This window comes from Pavona decussata, unplaced genomic scaffold (genome assembly GCF_977016875.1).
Source record: "Pavona decussata unplaced genomic scaffold, jaPavDecu1.1 SCAFFOLD_524, whole genome shotgun sequence".
Taxonomy (NCBI): domain Eukaryota; kingdom Metazoa; phylum Cnidaria; class Anthozoa; order Scleractinia; family Agariciidae; genus Pavona; species Pavona decussata.
In genome coordinates this window covers 15,001-42,670 of record NW_028145831.1, presented here as the reverse complement: position 1 = coordinate 42,670, position 27,670 = coordinate 15,001, and the positions used below count along the sequence as shown (strand labels likewise).

Sequence of the window (27,670 nt, the reverse complement as noted above, 5' to 3'; positions counted from 1 at the left end):
TCATGTTTGTCTTCACTCTGTTATCCCGTGCGGAAGAAGGCAATTATGAATACCCCTGTATTTACTTTTTGTTAGATTTTGCTAACCTTTTTGAACAATTCGTCAAAAACAAAAAACGTTGCAAACGCATTCTAACCAGTCCATTTAAAATTGCCTTTCCTTATTCAAAAAATCAGGACTAAAAGTAAACCAAACGTGAATTAACTTCCTGGTGCACGTTTTCCCGCCCTTAGAAGTTTTGGTTGGCTTTAGACCTGATTCGTTCACTGTAGTTTTATCTTTGTTGTGATTGGCTGATTTTTGGTTTTAAAGCAGCTCTACCTTGCATAAAAAGTGTGGTGAAGTTGTCTTTCTAGCGATATTTTGCGTCTTTAAAGTGATATGTTTGTTCTCACTTTGATTACTCCCTTATTTTCCTCTTGTGTATAACTTTTTACCAAGCTACTCTGATAAATCCAATGTCTTAAACCCTTGATTATTAAGTTTGCAACCTATGGAATAACCATGTGCTCTTTAGGGTTGCAAGTAACACTCGTTCACTTGTTTTTAGAGTAGGTTTTTTAATGTGACTATGAAGTTTCTTTTATATATATATGTATTTTTCTCACATTTGTAATTGGCATTTTTATAGAGTTGTAAAGCATTGAGACTTAGTGTAATGCTTAATTATATATTATTATTATTATTATTATTTTTAGCAAACTTATCTACCTCGTACGTAATTCGGAACTACTCCTCTGTGTTGTGTTATGCTTGGCTAACTCCGGAACAGGAACGCTTCCTTTTACGAGCTACAGGTGGCCCTGCCTAACTCATCTATCAGTTGCAATGATTTCAATCAACTTTTATCATCTTATCACGCGGAATTAACAACTAACTCTTTTGGGCCCTGTAAATGATTGACCTAATTTCGGACACTGGCCCACTTTCTTTTAGTAGATGGCTTTTCTTTCTGGTTTCGGACACTGGCCCACTTTCTTTTAGTAGATGGCTTTTCTTTTGGGTCATCCTTGTTCTGATGAAAGCTGACTGGTTCTTCTTTTCCATCATTTGCCGCTTCAACGTCTTCAACTTTCGAGTACAAGGCTGCGTTGTATTTGGACTTGTCCACCAAGCCCAGGTATAACTAAAATCAACCAAGCAACTTTTCACTATGCACCTTCGCGCAGCTAGAATGTGAAGGTATTCCTAAAGGTTGCTAAAGCCTGGTCACAGACTATCCAATGTCGCAGGATAACCTTCCCTCTACATCATAAAGCTAATAAGAGGATTGCATAAACTAGAGTCCCCAAATTGGCATGCTTGTTTAACGCATGGGTGTTCACATCATTCTGCACCGGCATCGCCTGATTTTTTTTCAGGCTTTCTTTTTGCAACTGCTTAAGTTGCGTACTAACTGCGAGGATCTTTCTTCTAGCCTGATCTATTTAATTTGAACTTCAATTTCATTATAGATTGAGGTCCATGTACATACATCTGAGTTTTAAACAAACCTCGTCTTCTATGTATTTTATCATTCTCTGGCGAAGTCTTTCAAACGGGGGGCGGAAGTCAGGACTCTCGTGCCAGCACCTCATCATTACACCATACCTTAAAAACAAACAATTAAATGACGCTAGGTAGGACGAGATAGAACGAAGCAAAACGCAACAAAATATCATCACTAAATATTCATAACGCTTCTGATCGGAAAATAACCTTTTATTCAAAATATTTTACCCAAACTACTAAGGACCCCTCCGTAATTTCATGCCCCACAATCATTTGAGAACCCTAGCAAAATTAAAAGCTGCATCTTCTTGCGTTTCATCAAAGCCATGAATGCTATCCTCAAAAAAATTCTATTCTAAGAAGATTTTTGGTGTTAATGCATATGCATTCCAAAGTGGAAGAAATTAACTAACGTTCCCAAGAAAATGATACTTGGAGGTTGTACTCGTGCTGTCAAGATCTTGGCCTCTAATCCTATTTTAAACCAATGTTTTACGATTTCGTTTACACCATTTCTCTGCCTTTCCCTGCCTCATGCCTCTGAACGAACTGTTCAAATACAGTCGAACCTCCAGGTGCGACCACCTCTCGTAAGCGACCACCTCCCATAAGCGACCGCCTATCCAAAACACCAAATTTTTCACAGTCATCGCCCTATAGTTGGAACCTTGTAAACGATTACCTCTCATAAGCGACCGCGACCACTTTTTTTGAGCTGAGGCATTATAACTTTTCATCGCTTTTAACCTCTTGTAAGCGACCACTTGACACGTGGTCTGATCTCCATGTCCTCTCTATGTACCATCCTACTCCCCACAGCTTGCGAAGAACCTTTAATTATTATTATTAATGACAACCTACTACTTCTCGTATTGGAACTACATGTAGGAAAATGTATGCAATCAATTCTCTTGGAATCAGTAGATATGTCAGACCTGTTCCCTCCTCTGGTTCGACTCTCGTAAGCAACCACAAAATCTTGGCATTTTGGATGGTCGCTTGCGGGAGGTTCGACTGTAGAACACTCTCTCGATTCCAGTAAAACCATTCCCAATTTCATACAAAGATAACCAAAATCTAAACTCGGGGAAAGTCACGCTCATCTAAAATTCCCCTCTTACCGCTATGAATTTATTATTTTGGGACACATGGAAAAGAAAAAAAATTAGTCAGTGAGTGATGGCCACAGTAGTTTGAAGGTCCCACGTGCTATGGATGCCGGAGTCGCGGCTCCCAAAAGAGTAATCTTTTTTTTCGTGGTGGGAGAGAACCCGAACATTTCGTTCAGCATTGTTTTGTAGTCCATGTTCGAGATAGGGGATTGGGAGCCAGGTGTTAAATACGGCATCATCTATAGCGTAATTTACCTTTTATCGTTTATGATGGCACAGATGATAACAAAAACTTACAGGGTCTCGTCGATGTGCGTGGGTTTCGGCATGCGGTAGCCATTTTTAATTTCGGCAATTGTTTTGGCTTCTGACCAGCCCAGATATGGAATACCCCCTGTTAAGCGTGAATGCTAATGTTACAAGACTCACATATATCCAAATCTGTTTAATTGTAACAGTTTTCTTATCCTTATTCTCAAGCTTACCCTTTTGCACAAAGTTATGAATTAGGACCACACCTAAATGCTAAGTTCAGGTAATTTTCAAGCTTAATTTAGATTATACAATAAGCAGCCCAGTCACTATTTTTTAATTTTTTAATGCCATGAGCAATTCCTGCAGACAAATGGTTGTTTGAATTTTTATGATTCCGTAAATTTCACAGCACTCTTTATTATTTCTTCCTGTTCAGTATTTGATTCTCGTTGGATATTTTGCATCAGGTATAAAAAAGATTGATTGATATTAGGAGTTGCAATTTGCAGAACATAACCTTCACAGAACGTTCTTACAGAATAAATGTATTTATCTCGTGAAACAATTTCAATAACCGCTTTGAAGTCAGCACTCCTAGCAGCAGGTCACTCTGCATTTCTACCATGGGAAATATTATGTCGTAAGGCCCAACTTTTCCTTTCGACTATTGATTGTCACTTACTACAGACCAAAACAAGTTACATCATTGAATACTTTTATTTTTTACTTATCTTGGAATTTTCGTTTGTATGTTTGTTTGTTGAATTATAAGATTTCCTGTTTAACATGAAATGAATGCATTAGTTTCTCACATTGATGCATCAAATCGATGGATTTTTCTTTAATCCAGTTGGTTTTGTCGTCCGGTTAAACCGCAAATGGGCATTTCTCACCAGATTGTAACATAATTGTCATAACTGTTATTGTCATTATTACTATAGTGCGTTCTTCTGTTTTTTTATGTTCATACTAAGTTTCTTGTTCCCAGCAGTACGCTTTACAAAGACACCTTGTAAAGGATGTTTTATTTTTATACGTATCTCGGTGTCAGGGCTGATGTACTGGCAGGTATGGCAATGGGGGCGTTGACAAGCACGCGATCCACACTGCCCAGTAGAGGAGTGGTCTTTGGAGTATACAAGCATGTTTCTCATCGCGTGCGTGTCAACGCCCTAGTTGCCATACCTGCCAGTACACCAGCCCTGGCATCGAGATACGAGGCCCTAACTACTCTTTCTCTGTCCGTGGCCATTTCACTTGCCAGTCTAGTAATCTTATTTACTGCAACCGATGCCCCAACATTCTTTACATTGGTAAAACCGGGCGGAGCCTCAGGAGTAGTTTTAGCGAACACTCACGTAGTATCCGCAACAACACTCCTGGGTCCCTGTGGCTCAACGTTCCACGGGTCACAGTATTTCAGATATCCGGGTGCGGGGTATGCAGTTATGCAATGGGACAAACCTCCAGCACAAGCAGCGTGAAATGAGGTTGATTTTCCAACTGGGTGCTGTTCAGCCGGATGGACTTAATATCAATTTTAGCTTTATTTGAATCATTGTAACTTTTAATGCGTGCGCGCTACTAGTCATATGCACGCGTCCCCGGTTGCGTAGTTCAACGGTTTTCTCCATACTGAAGAGAAATAAGAGCAAACATATTTTGCAAAAATTCTAAAGATATTTTTCAGTTATTCTCAATAAAATAAATATGGCATAAATCATACTGAAAGATGCCTTGAAAAAGCTATGAGAAAGCGTCTTTGACAGAACGTTCTCATGAAAACAGGAAACATGGGTATAACCTTCAAAAACTGAAGAAGAAAAATGAAATTTCCAGCTGAAAAGAACAATATGTTGGAATATATGTCGCTGCGTGCATTTACATTTTTAAAATGTGGCAAAAATGGAAGTACTAACCGATGGTGAATATTTCATAGAGAACAATTCCGTAGGACCACCTAGGGAATGGAAAAACAGGAACGGCATGGACAATGCTCTTGTATATGTCATTTGTATAGAGGAAAACATACCTAAAAACAATGCCTTATGTAAGGAACTATGGAAGAAAGTGTCCAAAGAATGGAAAGGAATCATCTTCAAAATGGGCTTACTTTAGGTGGTTCTCATGTTTTGAACATTTTTCAAGGCGGTCATTGTTAAGTACAGTGCCCACCAAGGCTCCATTTGGGACCACCCTTCTCCGTTTTTATTTTTGTTTTTACATAAATGACATTCCTAGTGCCTTGATACCAACTGAAACATTATAGCCTGCAGACGATACTTGTAGTGTTATTTATACTCACTGCGAATGTTAGCCAACAAAAATTTATGCTGTTTTTAATAAAGCACTGCAACTGTAAATACTTGAATGACAGCTAACAAGTGTAAGGTCGCTGTCAATTATATATTATTTTCAAGTCAAAGAAAATGAAAATTAGCAGTAACTTATCTCTTTCATTAACTTGCTCAGACCAAGAAGAATCCGTTAATTTCGAAGGAAGTTTTTGGAAAAAAATTTTCATAAAAGCTACACATTAATCGTGTCTGTAAAAACATCTCCAAGTCCAAATGTATCATTTGTAGAACCTCCGTGTATTTGTCTACACAAATAAACTTATCTATTAAACAGTGTAAAATTCGCGTGTTTATTGGGGTAGCGGAGTTTTGTATTAGAGTACAGACGCACGAATGACGTCATTGAGTGGTGTGACCGGCGGATATGATCAGAGTCTAGAGTCCAGCCTCATTGGCGAATGACCAGGCCAGAATAAATTGCATTTACGTTTTCACTTACACGTCACTTTTGCTGGAGAGGGACGCAGGATTGCCGAAGAGTATTTCAGGTGCCGTCCATTTAACTGGAACACAGCCCTGCAAAAGTAACCGGGATAAAAAGAATACGTTTAAAGTTTGTAGCTAAGGTTCTTGCAATTTAAAGGCAAAATTCATGGGGCTTTAACCGCGAGATAGCATTGCATTTTCTGAATGACAGCCAGGATAACTAATTCGTTAATCTGTCTTCCAAAATAGACCGTTGATTGTTCAAGGAAATATTTGTTCTTGGTAAGTTCAAAATTCATTTAAAAACTCATGTTAAGAGTACATGTCTTCACGATATCAAAACGGGCCAGATTTTTTCTATCAATTTGCAGCAACTTAACAACAGGCATTTGATAAAAGATGCATTCATGATAAGGCATTTAGACTACTGCACTTTAACTCGGTGTCTCAAATTCTCCGCTGTTATGTGCACTTTATGTGTGCCTTCTTAATGTTTCTTGATTTATTTTGAAACGACCACATGTACCCTTTAAGCATTTCATAAATCCTTAGCTGTCTTCGTTTATACCTACAGAACATTTCTATCCCTGTGGAACAAAGTTTAAGTTAACATTTCAAAAAATAGAACGTCAGATCTTGAAATATACTTGTATTTAGTTTCAGATAGTTAACGTAACTGACTCTTTTTAAACAGAAAGGCATATTCTAATGAAACACTCTATTATTATTATTATTATTATTATTATTATTATTATTATTATTATTATTATTATTATTATTATTATTATTATTATTATTATTATTATTTTTATGTGGACGAGTATAAAATTTATATACCAGTTAAATACACACAATACCAGGTTACCAAACCACCAAAATCGACATCAGAGTCAGCTTCTTTAATTTCAATCAAATATTCATACGTAGCGTACCTTTTTGGCCTTGCCATGTCCATATTTAAAGCTTTGGTAGGCCATACCAAAATCAGTGACTTTACAAGTGAAGTTTCGGTCGATTAAAACGTTTCTTGCTGCCAAGTCTCGATGAACCACCTACAGAGAGAAAAATAATAACAAAATTATGTGTTCTTCATTATTTTAGTCCTCCCAAAAACCTTTCCTTATTCTTGTATCTTTGATATTATAGCTCAATCAATTCCATTCAATTCTTAATTACACATCAGTTGTTATATTAAAACTATCTGCATGCAAATTTCACAAGTGCAAGTGCTAAGTGCAACAGAACAATTTATCTATAAACTGAAACAAACATGTATCTTTTTTACTTATACCATTACAAGGCATAAAATGTGTTCGAATTGCAGGAAACTCCTCGTTTTTTCAAATAGGGCCATAACAAAACCGTTAGGTATTCTTTGACTACAATGAGGCTCTGATTCCTATTTTAATACATCCCTCCCCCTTTAGACTTCAAACAGTACCATTACAAACTTAATGCTAAAGAGTTCAAGTCCATGTCGTCAATGTGTGAGATTTATGTACATTAGACCTTGAAATGATTTGGTGTCACTCTGTACCTGGGCAACCTCATGAGTAACAATTTTGAGCAGCACTTTGTTCCTGCCTCACACTCTGCTGTTGGGATTGTTCCTCCTATTTGCCATTTGCTTCAGTCACTGTCTCCTCCGGAATTCTTCATTTATCATTGTTCTAGCCATCTATAGCAGTTTGTAATCAAAAATGAAGTGTTGTGGGACTATTGGACTCCTTTTTTGGATCTCCAATGTTTGCTCTAAGAAGGAACTCTGAGCACCTTACACCATAATTGCATCAGCAAAATTATTTCTCTCACTCTTCTGATTGCTGTCTCTGTCACGCGCCCCTTGGTCTCACCGTACATCACCCTGCTTTGGACGTTTGGTGTTCTACAGGAAGTACCTAGAGGACCCTTCTGTAAACCACTTTTTATGACGTTGGCATTCCTTATTAAAGATTACCCTCTCTACCTCTGAGCACCTTGCACCCTCCTTGAATCAGCAAAGTTCTTTGTCTGCTTGCTGTCTCTGTCAAACGATCCTTGGTCTCCCTGTACATCAGTAAATGCTTTGGAAGATTGGTGTTCAATGAAGTACCTCTGAGCACCTTGCACCCTCCTTGAATCAGCAACGTTCTTTCTGTAACTCTTCTGGTTGCTGTCTCTGTCACAAGCGCCTTGGACTCCAAGTAAATCACTCTGCCCTTAAAGTTTGGTGCTCTTGGAAGTACCTCTAAGCATCTCGCACCCTCCTTGAATCCGTTCTTTCTCTCAATCTTCTGCTTGCTGTCCCTCACACACGCTCCTTGGTCTCCCTGTACACCACTTAGCTCTGGAAGTTTAGTACTCAATGAAGGACCTCTGAGCACCTTGTATCCTTCTCACCTCAACGCAGTTCTTTTTATAACTCTTCTGATTATTATATCTGTCATGCGCTCACCTTAATTTTTTCAACCCGAGTGATTCAGCTGGGATAACATTAATCGTTGGGTGGGGTCAGATTTTCAGCTCTATTTTCCAGTCCTTCTTTGCAGCATGTTCAATGTAGAATCTCTCTAGTAGTGCGGTTTTTGGAAGCACCACTTCTCATTTTTCTAGGTAGATTTACATTTTGCTGTCTGTTCCCCGAACTCTGTTGCTATGACTTGTGGCTTGCGAAACATCAGACTTTCTGATAAGCCATGTCGTGCAAACGTCTCTTTTAGGCTTGAGGTGACCTTAAAAGTAACTGTATAGACTTTAAACTCTCTATCTCGTACAGCCATAGTAGTGTCCGACCAGTAGAACGAACTAGTAGAGTCCAAGTGGATTAACTGAAAAATCTCCCTATCTTCCGGTTAGTAATGCTGTGGTTCCTATGGGTTATGGGATGGAAGTCTGATTGGCACTTGCACCAGGCCTTTGCAGCATGTATAGTTTGTCCATTTTCATTCAAGGCCACCATACTACGGCGAAATTTTGTTGTGAGAAATTGCTGTTCCGGTTAGCCATGTAAACCTAGTGAATGTAACTACATGGAAAAGTCTTAGCACGGTTAGTCAGAATCCCAGCAATGCCGGAATGGCCTGGTTCTTTAACATAGTGTTGATCTTTGTTGTGTTTCACAGACACGTACGAGATCTCGGTCAAGTTCAACCAGGCCAGCCGGGTCATGTACTCGGCCCTCGCTTTTCGTGTCTCAGCAAAAAATCCAAACACCTGGAACAATAAAAAGACTTGACATGCACCGCTTTATCGCATAAGAAGCAGGTCTTCTCTTTGCCTTTTTGATACCAAGCGACTCATTCGTCTCGCTATAACCTTTTTTTTTTGTCTCGAGGTAGCTGAGACTTAATTTGAATGTCCAACTTTTCTCTCTGGGGTTACTGCGTCACGAAGTCTATGGCCGTTCCACTGCTTTAGTTAAGGTGCTCTTTTGGGCATTGTCACTTTACATCTCTCTGTTGGTCCACTTGTTTTAAAGGATTTCATCGCGAATTTGTTTCTCTGTGTATTTTCCGTTTTTAACCCGTGAACGCACGCATGCGCAATGAACGAGTTATTGTAAAGCGGAGAAATGTCACTTGCTCGGTCGATCCATGGTTCCATCGAAGGGCTGTAAACTTTCAGCAAATATGGCGTACTTAAGATGCCCGGTTAAGTTTCGTTCCTCCTTCAATTAAAATACATATTTTGTGGAGGTCGAAATTAAAAAAAATAGCCTAAGGAACACTCGACCGATCTATATAGACTTTGTATTTTTTCATTATGGCGTCGTGCTGAAATGCTCGAGAAGATTGAGATTGTCTCCCAAGTAGACAAGGATTTTGCGCTAAATGGAAGGAGAAAATACGAGAAAAAACGTCTGAGGGTGTACCGTGCTCATTCGCGTATTCTTCTTTGGCGGTCCGAAATCATTTGACTGTTAAAATCGTTGCGATACGGGTGCCAGATAGTTAGACACCGGAAATAAATATTAAATACAAAAATTAATCTCTTCGAACTGAAGGAAGATGTGCATGTGTGTGATATGGTGCATGCCAAGGGATCGAGTTCAATTCTAACGTAGGAACGAGGAAAAAAACTTTTTCTTTTTTTTCTTTTTCTTGTATCCTTATCCCCAAGTAGTGGACTCTTTGATTTGGAAAGGTTTAGCTGTGATAACAAACAAATTGAAAACTTTTTCACTCAGTCATAAAGAAAAGCACGTGATATTTTCAATGCGTGGAATGTTCATGAATTCCACCATGCTCGCGAATATATCCTGAATATAGCGTCTTACCTAACTTTAAGGTGGCTGACAACGGTTTCCAGCACTTCCATTCAGTTATAATCAATCATTACTACCACCGTTTATAAATGGATACTACGATAATGGTATCAAACAAATTACTAAACATTAGTAAACATAAGTAAAAAACCAGCTCAGTGACGCCCATTTGTTTTATCGTTAAAAAATTACTCGGTATTACATTGATACTATTGTCGTTGCATCAACGGAAAAAGCGTGGTAGCATTGATCCGAGTGTAAATGCTAGAAACTAGTGCCAGCCACCTTAAGATATTATCTGCATACCCCTCTTGATCCCAGAAACACCATTCCAGTGGCAATTTGTTTGGCAAAGGAGACCATGTCATATGTTGTCAGCTCCAAAGCCTCGCCCTCCCCGTGATGATACTGGTCCTCAATTCCTCGGCTTTTTCTCAGATACCCCAGCAAATCTCCACATGGCAAGTACTCCATGATCAGAATTGGGTGAACTGTGAACAAAGATACATCAAAACATCGGTGCCATCATCACTGTAACCAGCACCAATCTTAATTAACCCTGGACGATTTCATACACGCGCGTGGTCAGGGAAACCATGGTTATAATAGTTGATGCTTTAAAAGCTCTGCTGAACTCTCATTTTGTCGTGCATCTCTGCATTTATGTTAAACAGTGAACACACAATTACAGTGATGAACAGATGATGAACCTGCAGCAATAAACCTTTCAACAAATAGAAATAAAAAATAGAAATAAATAAAATAGAAACATTAAATAGAAATTATAAATGTTATAAATAAATTAAATAGAAACCCTTGCTTTGTTTTATTTTAAGGGACCTTAAAGTGGCCTGACTGCACACAGATATCATTTGGCACACATAAATGTTGTATCCGTAACTGGTTATCAGTGGAATTAAATTAATTAAAACTGCTTGAAAAAATGAATTTTCCTCTAAAGCTCGTGATTAGACAGACACTCCAATTCCCTTCTCTCCTACACCACAACCACTTCAAACCTTTCCATTGGGAAAGAATTGTATTTATTTACTTTGTGCTGTAACACAACCAAGAAACTTGACAATATTTGGCTGAGGGTCTTGGCCAAGACGTTTTCCCAACTCAATCTCCCTCATCAGCGCTTTTCTTCCTTCCTCTCCAGCGGTGGCTGAAATGCAAATGCCAGAGTACAATTAATGCCTATTGACATTGACATTGACATTGACATAATGCCTTATTGACGTAATAGTGGAAATGATGTAGATTTCAGGTAAATAAATGTGCCAAAAAAATGACTCCACGGAGTAAAATTGTTCACGAGCCCATTCCCTAGTCGCGAGTGGCTCTTCTGGAAACGAAAATTGAATGCGGTTGGTTTTCAGATGTAAACTAGGGCTTATCAGAATAACTTTGTTTTGGAACATATTGTCTCTTTTTCTGTGTATTTTTATTCAATCATGTGAAATGCAAATATATTAACGAAAAGACTAATCTGACGTTAACAAAGAGGACAACCTATTAGAAATTCATTGCAAGTAGGTCGTAAATCTTTGTCCTCTAGCGTGATAATTACTGTACATATTTTCTTTGATTTGAAAGAATGTCCCATGATATAGCTACAGCACCAACAACCAATCTTGTCACCCTTCATAGATGTAAAGGCGCAAGATACCACCACATCATCATGGAATCCTTCAAGCATCCGATCGCAGAATCTAGATATGACTAATTAAGAACACTTTTATGTAAAAATCAAACAAAGTGGAAAAATGAAAATATTTGACTTCCCTCTCAAAATTTGGCACGCAAATAGATCTTCAGGGGGGATGTACCAAAACGCCCTTTATTAACGTCCTTACTTCATTGTTGCCATGGTAACATCAGATGTTTGTTGGTACCACAAAACCCAATTTTGAACTCAAAACCTGCTATGAAAAGTGCCAAATGTAAGACACCATTTCTTAAGTCTATTAATGCACTACAACTTAAGACTTACACCAAAGTTAAAACATTTATTTGACTTTACAAAAATATATGTGGCTTCTTGTTTTATCATTTGCAAATAAATTAAACGGTCAATGAAGTAGACAGTGTTTCAGCCATTTTGATAGATCGTAAAAACAGGCAACATATTTTCTTGAATTTCTCTAAAAGTACATCAGTTATAGAAATAAAACTACATTGCTAGTTTTCAGTAGACATTGTAAATACTAAATCTGTAAAAATTTCTGCGAGGCCGACTCATTTTATTCCGAGGGAAAAAAAGAAAAAACGCCACAAAAGCGAATTTCCCGCATTTTGTCATAATAACTGAACCTGTCCATTCGCCAGTAAATCGTTAAAAAACTGAAACGGCCTTGTATTTAAAAAAATATTTCGTACTGGTTAAATTTCTGATAAATCCATCTCTAAGTGACCGTTAGTTTTTAAACAGTTTCAAGCAAAGGAAAGCTTACTTCCCGGTTTTGTCCAATTCTCCACGTTTTGACATAAGTAGAAGGAGTCGTTGCTTACTACAAATCATTTCAACTGTGCAAAGTTCCAGACTTTCTGAACCTTTTCTTAAAGCTTGCAAGGCTATTTATCGTCAGTGGTTAATTCCGTGCTTTCAATTCATGTTATTAATAAACAGCTTTAGGGGTCCGGAACGAAGACAACATGGACCGCCATTTACAGTGATTTGCCCTTGAAATTCACGCTGTAATTGTCGCTGTAATTCGCCTTAGAAATTAGCGGTCAGCGGCGCTTGATTACTGAAACTCCCAGCAATTACATCTCTAGTCAGGAGATCACACTTAACGTACAATATATTCTCATAAAGGGTACAACTTTCATAAATCGTTGAGTGTTGACTAGAGATGTAATTACAAGGGGTTTCAGTAATCAAGAAATTGACGTCAGGTCATCACAATATGAAGGGCAGGAGACAAAGGGGAAAACCAGGAGGGAGAGGTCAACTCGTGGGCTCGGCTGTCCGGATGATACGGGCCATCGTGACGTCACTTCCTGTGAAGCGCAGGATTTTGTCCAGTTTCGAAAATGGCGCTGATAATTTTGCTGCATCAAACGACTTTTTTTCCCAGCCAACCTCCTGATGGGGTCTGTTTTCTTGTTGAATAGACTTTAATATTCTTTTCTTGATATAGGTAAGTGTTCATTTACTTTCAACCATGAATTATGCTGAAAATATTGCAGTGAAGAGTTACGTGTACTTGCGTTGATCGGAAAAGCTGAGATTGTCCGCACCTGAAAACTTACATCTTATTGATTGCTGCCGATAGGCAGCCTTCATATTCTTGAAGCCATCGAGAAATTTTGGTTTGACGGCTCGACCCATCGTTCGCATTAAGAGAAACAGCCAATCAGGACTGAATCCTGTTTTATGGCGCAGCTAATTCTAGCCAATCAGCAGCTGTTTTATAAGAAAAATTGACATGTGCTTGCTCAGCGGAAAATCGCATGTGCTCGCAGCAGGATATAAATACAGTTGATCAGAGTAAAGGCTTCGCTGTTTACGGGTAAGTTTTGGCACTTTTTGCTGATCTATTATGATAACTTTTATTCGAAGAAGCATTAATAAAGGTCATGAAGCTTTCAGTGAGCATTCTAGAGGCCGACAGTGTGCATTTATGTCACTTGCAGCTTTGCTTTTCAATCGATCGAATTCGGTCGATTTATGGACACAAGCAAATATCGATGACATCTTATGTCATGGAGATCGCCAAGTATTTAGTTTATTTCCACGTTGCGCTAGATAGAGAAAAGAAAGTGTCACTAACCGTTCTAAGAATCAGTTAAAAAGCCCTTATTATTACATGTTGCGTTAGACAGTGTTTTCGTTTAATACGCCTTCCGTTTTCGTTAAGGGACCGATCGTTTATTACGTCCTAGGGGGGGCAGTGGTTTTTGAGGGGGGGGGGGGGTAATTTTTTTAAAAGAGCTCTTTTTTGGGGGGTAATTTTTTACCCTGTACGAAAAGTGAGGGGGGTAAAATTTTAAGACATATTCTTCTTCTCATCAATCATAGAGTGGGTAAAATCGACTAGAAACTTCTCCATATCGCTACTATTCTTCAGAGCGACAAAGATCTTGCACGTAATAGGTTGAGTAATGACATAGACAGGCAAACCGTGCATTCCATCAAGCAGTTTATCTCTGAAGGCTTGTTTATCTGGGAAAAAAATTGACTAGAAGACGAATAGAGATGGTAGGCTTCTTCAAAATCTATATATCCACATCCATACATCAAATGCTCCTGTACTGCTCTCAAACCCCGTGCTGCTTTGACCTTCTGTGTACCTTCTTTTGACGACTGAAGAATAGACTCCAGCAATAACAAAACATCGTTATTATCAAGACATTGAAGAGATGATCTAACGTTCGTAAATTACCTTACTTAAGTAAGTACCTTAAACAAGTTCAATGTACTTAGAAGTTAATTAATTACCTTAATTACCTTAATTACCTTACGCCTGTACTTAATTTCGCCTTCTTGCCAGGTCAGATTCAGAGAGCTAGCGATTTCCTCATGTAACCAAACGTTGTGCCCAGGAACTTCTCAACAATTCAACCACCAGGCCAACTATGGGGGGTAAAATTTTCAAACTGTCATTGCAGTGGGGGGTAAAACTTTTGTTTGAAAGATTTTTTTTTTTTTTGGGGGGGGGGGGTAAAATTTTCATACACTCGATTTTTTTAGAAAACCACCCCCCCCCCCCCCCCTAGGACGTAATAAACGATCGGTCCCTAACCAATATATTTCTTTTCCACTTTTAGCAATTGCTAAAAGCATAATCCCAACAAAAGCCTTAGGAACACCAATAGTTACTTGTTAATGTTATACTCAAAGAACATACATGTAACCATGTTATTTGCAAATAAAATAAGTTATATTTTTGTTGAAATTCTCATTGTCGTATTTACATTCAAAAACACCTTAAACGGCAGCACTCACTTCTCAATAAGAACTGCTAGTTATACAAAGTACTGGTGAAACTAACATTTGGCTCGGGACGAGGTCAAATCTTAGTGCAAACGTTCCACTTGAGATTAGTAGGTTATATTCAACTGTAAAAATGATCAGTGCGTTTGTTTCACCGAGTGAAAAAACGGTGAAAATTAAAAGTTTGTGTTTATTGCTGAAACAAACTGATGACAAAATGATGGTTCAAAGGAGCTTATTGTAATTTACCCATGCCATTTAACCTTTGTAAAGAAGACTTTTGTTGAGCAACCTAGAATTTTGAAAAAGCTTGCAAAACGAGCGGACGCCCGAGGAAACCGACTTTTTTTTAAACTGATTATTACTTTTTACGAGAAATTTCTCGAAATTTCACACCAAGTCCCGTACTCCTGAGCTCAGTTTTCTGACCAAACATATTCACAATATCTCCAGCTTTCTCTATATCTCTGATACGGAGACATCTTGTCACGAAAATAAACTTATCACCTGAAATGATCAACAAAACAAATGAGCAAGGAGACGATAAATGCTGTGTTTCAGTTGATTTTTATTAGATAAGATGATGTAAGAGTAGAAGTTGTATTAAACTTGAGTACTAGTCCAGTGAATAATTGAACCCTCCTTATGAATTCTAAACGTGTAAGAAAAAAAACTTGTGCATTGCCCCTAGAATTTTGATGTTTAGATACAGAATGTTTGGACTATTTTGCCTTGAAGCTGGCGTCAGCCGCTCGGCCTCGCAAGGACTGAAGTCTTGTCATGTTTTTCTGTTTTTGTGACATAATTAAGCAAAAAGCAAATCCCGTTGCCCATTAACAATTACCAACTGGCAAATTACTTTGTACTGAAGGCTTCTTTGCAACGTCGCTTTTCCGATAGCTTTAGAAAAAATGTCTTTCCCCTTTATTTTCGCGAGCGCTCGACCAGACAGTACCGGAGAAATGCGTTTAAACCCAATGATCATTGTAAGTTGTAAGATAATTGTTCTTAATGGCCAGTCGAAAGCTCTAAACAACAGTAAGCTCTCCCTTTTTCCTCCTTGTTAAATTCTTTTGGATTCTCAAGTTATCTTTCTTCAAAGAGGCGTAGGCCGTCACTGCTTTGTCGCATTTGCTTGCAACCAGTGTCAAACTTTTGCGTGTTTTCATACTTGAAATATTAATTTCATGAGCGATGTTGCTGTTTTCATGTATTATGGTAATAGGTTTATACATAGCTATGATTCTTTGATGGCCTGGCGTAGAATTATTTGACTGATCATCCGAGGAAAAAATTTGGCGAGGTTGTAGTTTATCAATCATTCAAACTCCCCAGGTTTTACAGGAAGTGACGTCACGATGCCCGCATCATCCGGACAAGCAATCCGATTGCGAAAAGGCGAAGTTGACCCCTCCCTCCTGGGGAAAACTTAATTTAGTCAACGCCGCTGACCGCTAATTTCTAAGGCCTATGTTTCCATGAGCGATGAGCTGATTCTACTTCGGAAAGAGTGGTTTGTGGCCAATTTTGGCGTATAATATGTAATGAACTGCTTACATTGATACAATCTTCCGTAAAACTCTAAGTTTTCTTTGTTCTAAAGCGAGTGATGGCGGCCGATGGCGAATTACAGTGTGAATTTCAAGAGAAAATCACCGTAAATGGAGGTCCATGTTGTCTTCGTTCCGGACCCCTTAAGCTGTTCATTAATGGTATGAAACGAGAGAACGGAATATCACTGACGATAAATAGCCGCAGTGCAGCCGCTTAGCCTAAAAAATATCAAAATCGTTCGTTTTGTGATACAAGCATGAAACTTTGCAAAAAGATAGCTCTTAGGCTGCTTATTAAATTCTGATATAGGGCCAACGTGAAATGTCACTTTGTGGGGAGATAGGCGGCGCCACGTTTGTCATTACATGAAAACGAGGCTGAAAGTGAAAACTGTGTAAAACTCCATATTTTTTACTAACAATGCAGAGATTTTGATTGTAAACAATTCGAAGGCCACATTTGAAGTATATTTAAAGTGTACTCGTTGTTTTTGAAAGCTTTTTAGACCGTTATAATGTTAATCTAGTGGTGATGTAATTAAAATACTTGTTACCACATTTATTTAAAAAAAAAATAAATACCATCCTTTATCCTTGCAAATGTTGTTTTGTTGGGTAAGGGTAAGCCCTCGAAACCACTAATTCACCCACTCTTCTTTCCTGCCCTCCTTATTTCAAATAATAAAGAGCACTAGCAGGGAAGAGCAGGAAAAACTGTGCGCCATAGAAGAGAAAGAGAATGCCTGTTACAAGTATGCACAGCTCTGAAAATTCGCGGTGAAACGAGAAAGAGTGCCTTGTAGACGTCATGCGCAAGCTTGGGTTATGCATTTCCTATGGTCAGGTGATGGATATTTCCACGGACTTAGCTAATTCTGTCACGGCACAGTTTGAAAAGGAAGGTGTTGTCTACCCTCCAAAACTACGAAAAGATGTATTCACTACAGCAGCCATCGACAATATTGATCATAACCTGAGTTCTACAACGGCAAGCGACTCCTTTCATAGCACAACCATATCGCTAGTTCAGCATCCTACGGCCACCATAAAAGGAACTGAACGTGGAACAAATGTGATAGATGGAACTGTTCAAGAAGTGAAGGCTATAAGCGAGCTACCTATTGCTTTCTGCTAGTTAATGATCCCATCGTTCCAGAGCCTCCCAGTTGTTATATAGGCCTAGAACACGGAACGATGACTCCAGTAGATGTGCCAGAAGAAGAAGAGTTCCAATTGCTTCGAAATGCGAAAGAGTTAGCATCAAAAGCAACTCTTGAGAAAGGTGATTTTATATCCTGGGCAGCATTCCATGCATGTTGTCAACCAACAACAGCGTATGTTCCTGCAGTGATATCGCTTCTTCCTATGTTCTACGAGAACGCACATTCCATCGCGATGATTCTACACGCTATAAATATGATCAAAGCTGCAGTAAATCACGTCAACCCAGGCCAAACACCTATTATTGCACTAGATCAACCACTTTTTGCACTTGGAAAACTCATCCAGTGGAACTGGCCTTCAACTCATGGAGAGAAGTTCATTCTGATGCTTGGTGGATTACACATCGAGATGGCGGTATTTAAGCTCCTTGGAGATTGGCTTGATGGAAGTGGTTGGACCATCGCCCTTGTAGCAGCTGACGTTGCAACGGGAGGATTTGCTAATTCTTTCATCAAAGCCACTCACGTCACAATAACGAGATGGGTGCACCAGGTTACTGCCACTTGCCTGTTCATCCTGCAGAGTAAGGCATATAGTGATTGCCTTGAAACCCTCGAGAATGGTGAAGAACCACTCCAGTTTACAGACTGGGTCAATAAAATGTCCAAAGAGCGCCCGCAGTTTCTGTACTGGAATCGAGTCCTCTTTTTAGAGTTATGTGTCTTGCAGTTAATCATAGCTATCAAAGAAGGGAACTTTTCATTGTACAAGAAGTCACTTGTCTCGCTGGTTCCGTGGATGTTCTCACTAGACCACATCAACTACGCCAGGTGGATGAGTGTACATATAAGTGATATGAATTTACTATCTTCAACTCACCCTGACATCCACAAGGAGTTCACAAATGGATCGTTCGTTGTAAATAAGACTGAGAAGGTTTTCTCTTCAATTGATTTAGACCATGCGCACGAGCAAGTGAATGCGCAGGTTAAAGGGAAAGGCGGAGCCGTCGGACTGACGGAAAATCCAGCAGCATTAAGAAGGTGGTTGATCGCTGGGCGTGAAGTCGCAAGGATCATCCAGGAATTCGACAAAACATATTCCAAAAAAGTCAGTGAAGAAAAGCGCGACCTTCATGAGCTAATTCTGGGCGTTCAGGCTGCCTTTAAGAAGGACGTGTTGTCACTCTTGTCAGCAATTGAGGACATGGGTAATCCCTTTGAGGAGGACAGTACAGACCTTCTTGTCCTAGACTCAAAAGAAATCATGGATGATACAGTAGTTAAAGCTGTGAGAAAGGTGCTGTCTATTGGTCAGGATCAGTACAAAGCCTTTGTCAAAGAAAGATTCCAGGAAAGAACAAAGCCAATAACCGAAGCAATAAAGAAGAACAAGTTACCCCTGTTCAAACAACAACAACAACAACAACAACAGAGGAACCCGACGAAGGATAAACAGAAAGTTGCAGCCCTTAAGAACGACTGTGCTTTATTTTCCCGTCTGTACATAGCCTACCAAAGCCGCGATGGTAATCTCAAAGAATTTTTCAAGCACGAGAGTCAGCCTTTTCCTCCAACTCTAGCACAAGCAGGAAAAATGAGGGAAGGTCAAAAGTCAGACCTAGTGAAATGCACGGAAAGGCTTGTTGAAAGGAAGATTGATGCACCCCAGCTTGAGGCGACAATAATTGATGGTGCATTTATTGTTCAAATACTAAAGCCGGGAATGGGAACCACGTTTAAAGAGTATGCAGAAAGCAGCTGGAGACCGCTCAGAGAGTGGACGTTATGTGGGATGTATATCGTGAAGACAGTTTTAAGTCCACCACGAGAGAAAGGCGGGGCACAGGTACTCGAAGAAGGGTCGCATCATCCTCTAAGATCCCTAAGAATTGGAAAAGCTTTCTTCATGTTGGTGACAACAAAACTGAGTTGTTCTTGTTTCTGGCTCAGGAGTTGCAGGCAATTGGCATTGAGGGGAAGGAGGTGTACACCACCTATGGTGAATTCGTTCTCAGTTGTCAACCAACAGAGATGATGACCTGCTCCCACAAAGAAGCAGACACCCGACTCGTGTTGCATGCATACCATGCCTCACAATCTGGCTACCGAAAAATTCTTATTAGAATCGTTGATACAGACGCAGTTATGTTAGCGGTATCCAGAGTGCAACATCTTAGCGTGGATGAAATCTGGATTCCATTCGGTACTGGAAAGCATATTCGATACCTTCCGGTTCACTCAATTGCTGAACAACTGGGACCACAAAGAAGCAAGGCTCTCCCAATGTTTCACTCAATCACTGGATGCGACACGGTATCGTTCTTTTCCGGAAGGGGGAAAACATCTGCCTGGGACATGTGGAACGTGTTTCCACAAATCACGGACACCTTTTCAATGTTGGCTTCAGTTCCAAAAGAGATTCCTGAGCAGGCAATGGCCCTAATTGAGAGATTCTTAGTGCTTCTTTGTAACAGAACAAGCTCACAAACGACAGTGAACGAAGCAAGACAGGAACTATTCTCTAAAGGCAACCGAACCTTAGAGAATATTCCACCAACTCAAGGAGCTCTTCTTCAGCACACGAGGCGTGCAGTATACCAGGCTGGGCACATTTGGGGGAATGCTCTTGTTCGCAACAAACACTACCAAGTCCTTCTGACTGGGGCTGGGAAAAAGATGTAAAAAGGTGGAAGCCGGTATGGACACTGTTACCTCAGATATGTTACCTCAGCAGATATGTTATGAACTCATTCACTGTGGCTGTAAAAAAAGGAATGCACAAGGAATTGCAAAAGTGGCAGAGCGAGTCTGGTATGCACAGCTCTCTGCAACTGCGGCGGGACCTGCAACCAGGATTCCTAACTCGGACGGCATTTAAAGGATCCTAGATGCGGCTAATTAATGAATATGTTTATTTAAATGTTTTCCTTGGCCACTTGACACTAGATGCCACCAGGAGGCGTATCTATACATACTGAAACATATTGTATTTGATGTTTTAAAACTTTGAAATAACTTGAAAATTGGCTTTCAATTAATACACCTTTTTACTGATGCGGTGTTCATTTTGAATTCTATTGTTTCTAATAGCTATTATGGGATGCTCAGAGGAACATCCCATAATTTCTGTCAATATAAATTAAAACGACTGCTGCCTTATTGGTATAAAGAGTCTATACTTAAAGGTTGCCTGACTATAACAGGTTTACTTCCGGGTTTTTGTGACGTCACTGATCACGTGACAATACCTGCTAGTCATAAATCATTTCTTCTTCATGTTAATCATCCTACCTGAATGTTTTTTGCCCTATATGTTCCAGTAATTGAAAGGTTTTATAGCTCTTTAGCCATTTTCCTTATCAGCCTCTATTTCATGCCTGTCAAATAATGCCACGCCCCTTTCATCCCATAATAGTCGATTTCCCGGTGGCCCTATATCAAAAAATATTTAGGACTATTTGTTCTTTTGTTTTGCCAAGTTTCATGCTTGTATCACAAAGCGAACGATTTCTCGCTTAACAGCCGTACTTATTGCAAGCTGCAAGAAAAGGTTCAGAAGTCTGGAAATTTGCACAGTTGGAATGATTTGTAGTAAGCAACGACTCCTTCTACGATCCCCTCTACTTATGTCAAAACGTGGAGAATTGGACAAAACCGGAAAAATAGCGAAGTATTTTTGTGCAGTTTATCACCATGCGGGAAAAGCAGATCTTAGTAGCGGCTACTAAAATCCGAGAAGAAAATAGGGGGTGACCACGCATTTTTTAGAGATAACTAAGCAACAATTATTCTAAAAAGCAGCAAAATACAATGCAATGTATGGCACTTTTTTTTCCAAATTGACGCTTTATTATCTCTGAAAAATGCATGGTTACCCCCAATTTCCTTTTTGGATACCAAAATCACTTGCTAAGTTCTGCTTTCTCCGTATAGTTTTAAAGCGCGCAAAAATATCCCTTTATTAGTAGGCACCACCCATAGGAAACCTGAGTATCTCGAGATGCGCAGAACGTATGCGCAGTAACAATAGTAGGCACCGTCCTTAAACTGTTTAAAAAATAACGGTCATTAAGAGATCGATTTATCAGAAATTTAACCAGTGCGCAATATTTCTTTTTAAATACAAGGCCGTTTCAGTGTTTTAACGTTTAACTGGCAAATCAACTGGTTCAGTTATTTTCAAAATGTTGGAAATCCACTTTCATTGCCTTTTTTCTTATTTGCCCTAAAAATAAAATGAGTCGGCCCCGCAGAAATTTTTACAGATTTAGTATTTACAATGTATGTATGTCTACTGAAACCTAGCAATATAGTTTCATTTCTAGAACTGATGTACTTTTAGAGAAAATATTCAAGAAAATATGTTGCCTGTTTTTTTCCCTTTTTAATTAAAATGGCCAAAACACTGTCTTCTTCATTGACGGTTTAATTTATTTACCAATGATAAAGCAAAAAGCCACATATATTTTTGTAAAGTCGAATAAATCTTTTAACTTTGGTGTAAATCTTAAGTTGTAGTGTTAGTATACTCAAGAAATGGTGTCTTACATTTGGCACTTTTCACAGCAGGTTCTGAGTTCAAAATTGGGTTTTGTGGTGCCAACAAACATCTGATGTTACCATGGTAGCGATGAAGTAAGGAAGTTAATAAAGGGCGTTTTGGAACATCCCCCCTGAAGATCTATCTCATTGCCACATTTGAGTGGGGGTCAAAAATTTTAATTTCCCACTTTGTTTGATTTTTACATTAGTCTTAACATTGGGGACAGTTTTAGTTTAAAATATTTCTAGTTACAGTGTAAAAAACCCAATGGTAATAAATTATTACGTGTGAAGCATTTTGCTGCAACAATCTGTTTTGCACGTCCTCCAACCGGTTGGCTCAAAGTTGCTCTCCAAACTGCACCAAATGCCCCTTTGCCAATCACATCTCGTAATACTATTCGGTGACGTGAGATCTCCCATTCATCCACTTCATGATCTATCACTTCCATCTCAAATCCTTGCTCTTCATCACGCCTGGGTTGCCTTTGAAAAAGGTGCACATTTTTAATATTAGAGACTTTAAGCATCGACGACGGGAACGGCAACGGCGACGGAAAAACCGAGGAAAGACTGAGGAGAGGACGCGGTTGCGTCGCGAAATTGGAAACAGTTAAGCAGGCGCAATACGACGACAGCTTCCCTCGAAGAGGATTAAATAGGATGGGCGCTTTCCATTCACCAAAAATTTTCGATTTGAATTTTCGGAAACTTCGGTCTCGAATGGAACGGGTTTATTCTCGGTCGGTTTCCACTTTTCGGGAACAGCTGAAAAGGTTGTCCTAAATTGTCGAAAATCTTTTCCGGAAAAGATGCTGTTCCGTTCGATTCCCACCCGAAATTTTCGAAAATTTCGTCGAATTGAAAGCACCCATCAAGTTTTCGTTAAAAGAAGTCAGAAATCGATTTTAATAATGAAATAACCGATGGAGAATTTTTACTGCTATTAACGAGAACGTGTTTGTCGGAGTTGCAGTTCTCCGATGTAAACAATTCAGACCATTTGATATATTTTTAGATCGTAATAAAAATCACCGATATAACTAGAAATAGCGACTAGATTAACATTAGTTTACTTCAAATGTTCTGCATCGAAGGCTGGGATTTCAAGAAACACTTTAGCAGTGCGAGCACGCGTGAGAATTTCGTTATCTTTACATCTAAAAATTTGAACTGAAAACTACGATGACACAGTGGTTTGTGGTTTGGATGCTATTTTGAGCAACATAGACTGTTTATTTTTCTCCAGCTTAAATGTAAATTAAAAGTTCTAGTGTGTCTTGTTTTGAATAAGAAAAAGTAATGTTACACTGATGTTAGAGAGAAACATCGATGATTAGTGTCAGACTCGCAAGTCATTTCCAATTTTGCAGGCATCGTCACTAGCTTTCTGTTTTGAAACAGCCGACTGATGAAGTTATTATAGTTTCCGAAAAAATAAAACAAAAACTCAACGCGTACTTTACCTGCAGTATCCTTAAGTGCCAAGCGATATTAAAAATATCATTTTTTCGGGGCGAAACGAAGGTAAAATATGTGAAATGTTCTCACGTTTTCGGGCAACGCCAAACGAAGCTTTCTCACGTCGGGCCCCGGAACAGAACGTCTGGATATTTCCGGCCAGACATGCGCAATGTGACATTTGGGTTTTCCCTCACAATCTCACGTCGCCGTTGCCGTTCCCGTCGTCGATGCTTAAAGTCTCTATTAAGTACAACGACGATGTTAAAAAATTCTAATAAGATTAAATTTAGAAATACAGTTGACTATAAAAATAAGCGAAAAACAGAACGACTTTCCGGTGTCATTTTGGTACCATTATCAAGTAAAGAATGTCAAAGAAAATATAATTTATACAGAAAGTAAAGGTGAATGAATGAACACCGGACAGTTACTTTTAGTCTTAACTTAATGTATTCTAATTCTCACCTTTATTTTCTGTCTAAATTATCTGTTTTGTTACATTCTTTACTTGATAATGATGCCAAGATGACACCGAAACGTTCCGTTTTTTTCCGCTTATTTTTATAGTCGACAATGTTGAAAGTCACTCAATTTCAGTCCTAAAAACTCCATACTAGCTGCACTTTGTCATAGGGAACCCAACCCTTCATTGGGCCCCTGGCTTCTCCGGAGATAGTCTTCTCGCTCCCAGAGTTAGGTGTTTGGAATTCAGCTTTGGTTTCCTGATCCGAACTTTTTCAGGACAGTTTACCAGTGTGGGATCGAAACCTCGTTCCCAGGGTCTCTCCTCTTCATGTCCCAGGGAGCGAAAGAGGTGAGACCCTGGAAAACACTGATCATGTGTCTGCCAGAGTAAAAAAAAATACCCTAGGAGGGGTCCCTGTTTCTGGAAGTTTTGTTGCCCCAAATTTTTGTAAACATCAAAACGAAGCTGGCTTCGGTCTTTGAGATCTGCCATGTTTGTTATAGCAGCCTTCACTTTGCGATTGTTAATAGCAGCCACTGGAACATAAATCTCAAACCGAAACAAGTCAAGTGCCTGGAGGCAATTTATTTTTGGACTGGACATTTAACAATGAGAAACATTTGACGTTTCGATGTATCCAACATCATAATCAAGAATGGAAAAAGGTTAATGTCAAAGTTGTTAAAAGAGTTGAGTTTTTTTAATGAATAATTGAACCTCATGACCATTGGATGGCATTCCTGTGTGCTTGATTTTACTGTTTGCAAATACACTTATAGAATATCTTCGCACGAATCAACTGAGATTGCACGTTTAACGATGACTTAAGCTCTTGAATAAACAACATTTTTGAGGACAGAAATACAGCGTATTGTCCACAATGGTTGTTTTCTCGACCCCATGTTGTTTCATGTGTTTCCCAATTAAAGATCTTGAGCTTGTATGTTCGTTAACGCGTTGATATAGGCGTCAATTTGTAAAACCGATACAGTCCATATCGCATATTTTTTTTTATTTGCAATAATAACACTAAACTACAAAGCTACAGAAACACACACACAAAAAAAGGGAATACATATAAATTGCTTACATCAACATACGTAGTACTGATTTACAATTGCATTAATAATTAATTAATTACAAGTGAGAAAGCTAAGAGAGATAATAATTACTTATATCAACATACATAGTACTGATTTACAATACATTAATAATTAATTACATGTGAGAAAGCAAAGAGAGATAATAATTATTTACATCAACATATGAAAGAATCGAGAAACTCAATTTGTTCACGGTTGTCGGTTGGTGCATAAACATTGACCACATTGAAACTGACCTCCCCCTGGGTTTTTAGACGTAAAATTATAAATATCCTATTGGTGTTAAGTTCCACTACATCTGCATGAACTGTGGAGTTTGGTTTAATAAGAATACACACGCCCTTGGAATGATCTGATCCATGTGAATAGGGCTGCAAATTACAAAAAGGTTTCTTGTATCTGCAGATGTAATTATATAAACAATTTGTTCCCTTGAGGCGTCCAGTTGAAACGGCAAAAAAAACCATCAAACTGATTCTCTGCATGCGCGATCATACCTGACTTTTGGTTGTGTGCAATTCTTGTAGCTTCTTGTGGAGCTGCAATTGGAGTTTCTAATTTTTTCGCAATACAGGAACCCACCATATTATTTAGGGCTAACAAATCAATGTCAGGTATCGTACATGATGACAGAACGGAGTCCGCACAAAATGCACTCGCGGTAAGTTCAGTTGTATACTATTACTTAATGTACGGACTCCCTGCATACCAAATAGGTAAAGTACAACGCGTTCAGAATGCTGCTGCTAGGCTAGTTGCACGCGAATCTAAATATTGTCAGATGACGCCGCTGCTCAAGAGGCTGCACTGGCTGCCAGTCAGATCCAGGATCCAATTTAAGTTGCTGCTCATCACATTTAAAGCTATTCATGGTATCGCACCCGACTACATAAAGGACCTTATAGTTGTGAGGACACCATCTAAGTATGGCTTAAGATCCAATGACAGTTTATTGTTAGGCCATCCAAGTTTTAAATCATATCAGACATTAGGGGATCGTTCTATTGCAATGGCCGCACCTAGCCTGTGGAACGATTTGCCAGCACATTTACGAGACTGCGGCAACATCACCCAATTTAAGACGCTACTTAAGACACACCTTTTTGCTATGGTATTCGCTTCTGATTGATTTTTATATACGTGTTTTTTTTGTACATTTTACATTTCATACTATATATTTTTTACTTTTTTACTTTAATCACATCATTGTAATGCGCATTTGATCATCTTGCCATGGAAAATGCGCAATATAAGTGAATAAATTATTGTTATTATTATTATTATTATTATTATTATTATTATTATTATTATTATTATTATTATTATTATTATTATTATTATTATTACCTTTGGAAGCATTTATTGCTTAACAAGAGAAAGAATAAAATAGCCTTACTAACCTTCTTTCTACCAGGCTGTTCATCACCGAAATTAATTCCACGGCAACTACTACAGACGATCAAAGGTTCATTTGCTTTTGAGCTTTTTAACGTTCGCGGGGCGCAGATGCGACACTTCAAGGCATCTATTGATTCTGTCAAAGGATGTTTGGGTCTCTGTAATGGTCTTCTTGAAAGCTTTAAAGTTGTTAACTCGCCTTTCACACGGTCTACATAACATACGTGGCAACAATTCGCTTTTGTGGTCTCCCAGATTTCTGGTAGACACATGACCAGCCCAAACTAGGGTCTTTCCAACGGTCTCTCCTCACTCGCTCCCTGGGGCGTGAAGAGGAGAGACCCTGGGAACGAGGTTGTGTGGGATTTAAAAACAATTTAATGCTGAGATTCAATCCTCTGATAGTAACGGCTCGTCTAGAGCTAGTGACAAGACCTCGAAGTAATAGTACTGGAACAATCACGTGACCAGTCACGTGACATTTTATTGACACTAGTTGCCCCTTATTAAATATAATTTAAGTAATGTAGTATATTTTGTTAAGTAGTGAGGGGTTTTGAGTTCCAAAACAATGTCTATTTCAAAATTTGCGTTCAGCCCCGTTTTCATGCTGGACTTCTGGTTACCTCGAAACTGATACCACAATCCGACTCTACAACGTACCTAGCGTTAATCTGGGTTCAATCTATCAGAATCCGTTGTCAAACCTCTACTGTGAAGTGGGTTGAACGGGACGATTTTTTTTTCTGGGCCTAGCTCCCCGACTACCCAGAAATCTGGGAGACACATGACCAGCCCAAACCAGGGTCTATCCAACCACAGGCGGCCCAAGCTCAAGCTGTGAGTTGTGGTGATCATCTTGCGTAATAACCGTCACGGCGCAAATATAAGAGTTTGTATGGGAACATTTACGATCGGGTTTAGGAGGTAAAAATTCTGAAAATTTCTCAATAAAAATGGCATACCTTGTGTATATGGTGTACTGTTTGTTGTTTCTCTGTCTCCTTTTGCTGATTTGAGGTCATTTTAGCGAGTTATCGTTTCCTGGGTTTCACACTCCTAGGAGAAGGAGTGTGAAACCCAGGAAACGATAACTCGCTAAAATGACCTCAAATCAGCAAAAGGAGACAGAGAAACAACAAACAGTACACC

The 27,670-nt window shown here is 39.1% G+C and overlaps 1 protein-coding gene across 6 annotated transcripts in view; it reads right to left on the bottom strand.

The window, feature by feature from the left end:
* Positions 1–694: 694 nt before the first annotated feature.
* The window catches only part of LOC146449988 (tyrosine kinase receptor Cad96Ca-like), a 28,414-nt gene continuing 1,438 nt past the window's right edge, over positions 695–27,670 (bottom strand). The window contains exons 3-12 of one of the 6 annotated variants that reach the window (XM_085100910.1): positions 22,374–22,573; positions 10,936–11,052; positions 10,191–10,375; positions 6,574–6,693; positions 5,655–5,731; positions 4,778–4,818; positions 2,901–2,997; positions 1,494–1,590; positions 1,001–1,126; positions 695–952 (exon numbers count right to left, since the gene is read on the bottom strand). In XM_085100910.1, coding sequence (XP_084957036.1) covers positions 905–952; positions 1,001–1,126; positions 1,494–1,590; positions 2,901–2,997; positions 4,778–4,818; positions 5,655–5,731; positions 6,574–6,693; positions 10,191–10,375; positions 10,936–11,052; positions 22,374–22,539 — 1,074 coding nt within the window. In that variant the 5' untranslated portion in view covers positions 22,540–22,573 and the 3' untranslated portion in view covers positions 695–904. The other 5 variants (XM_085100909.1, XR_014860434.1, XR_014860435.1 and 2 more) reach the window with 5 other exon arrangements.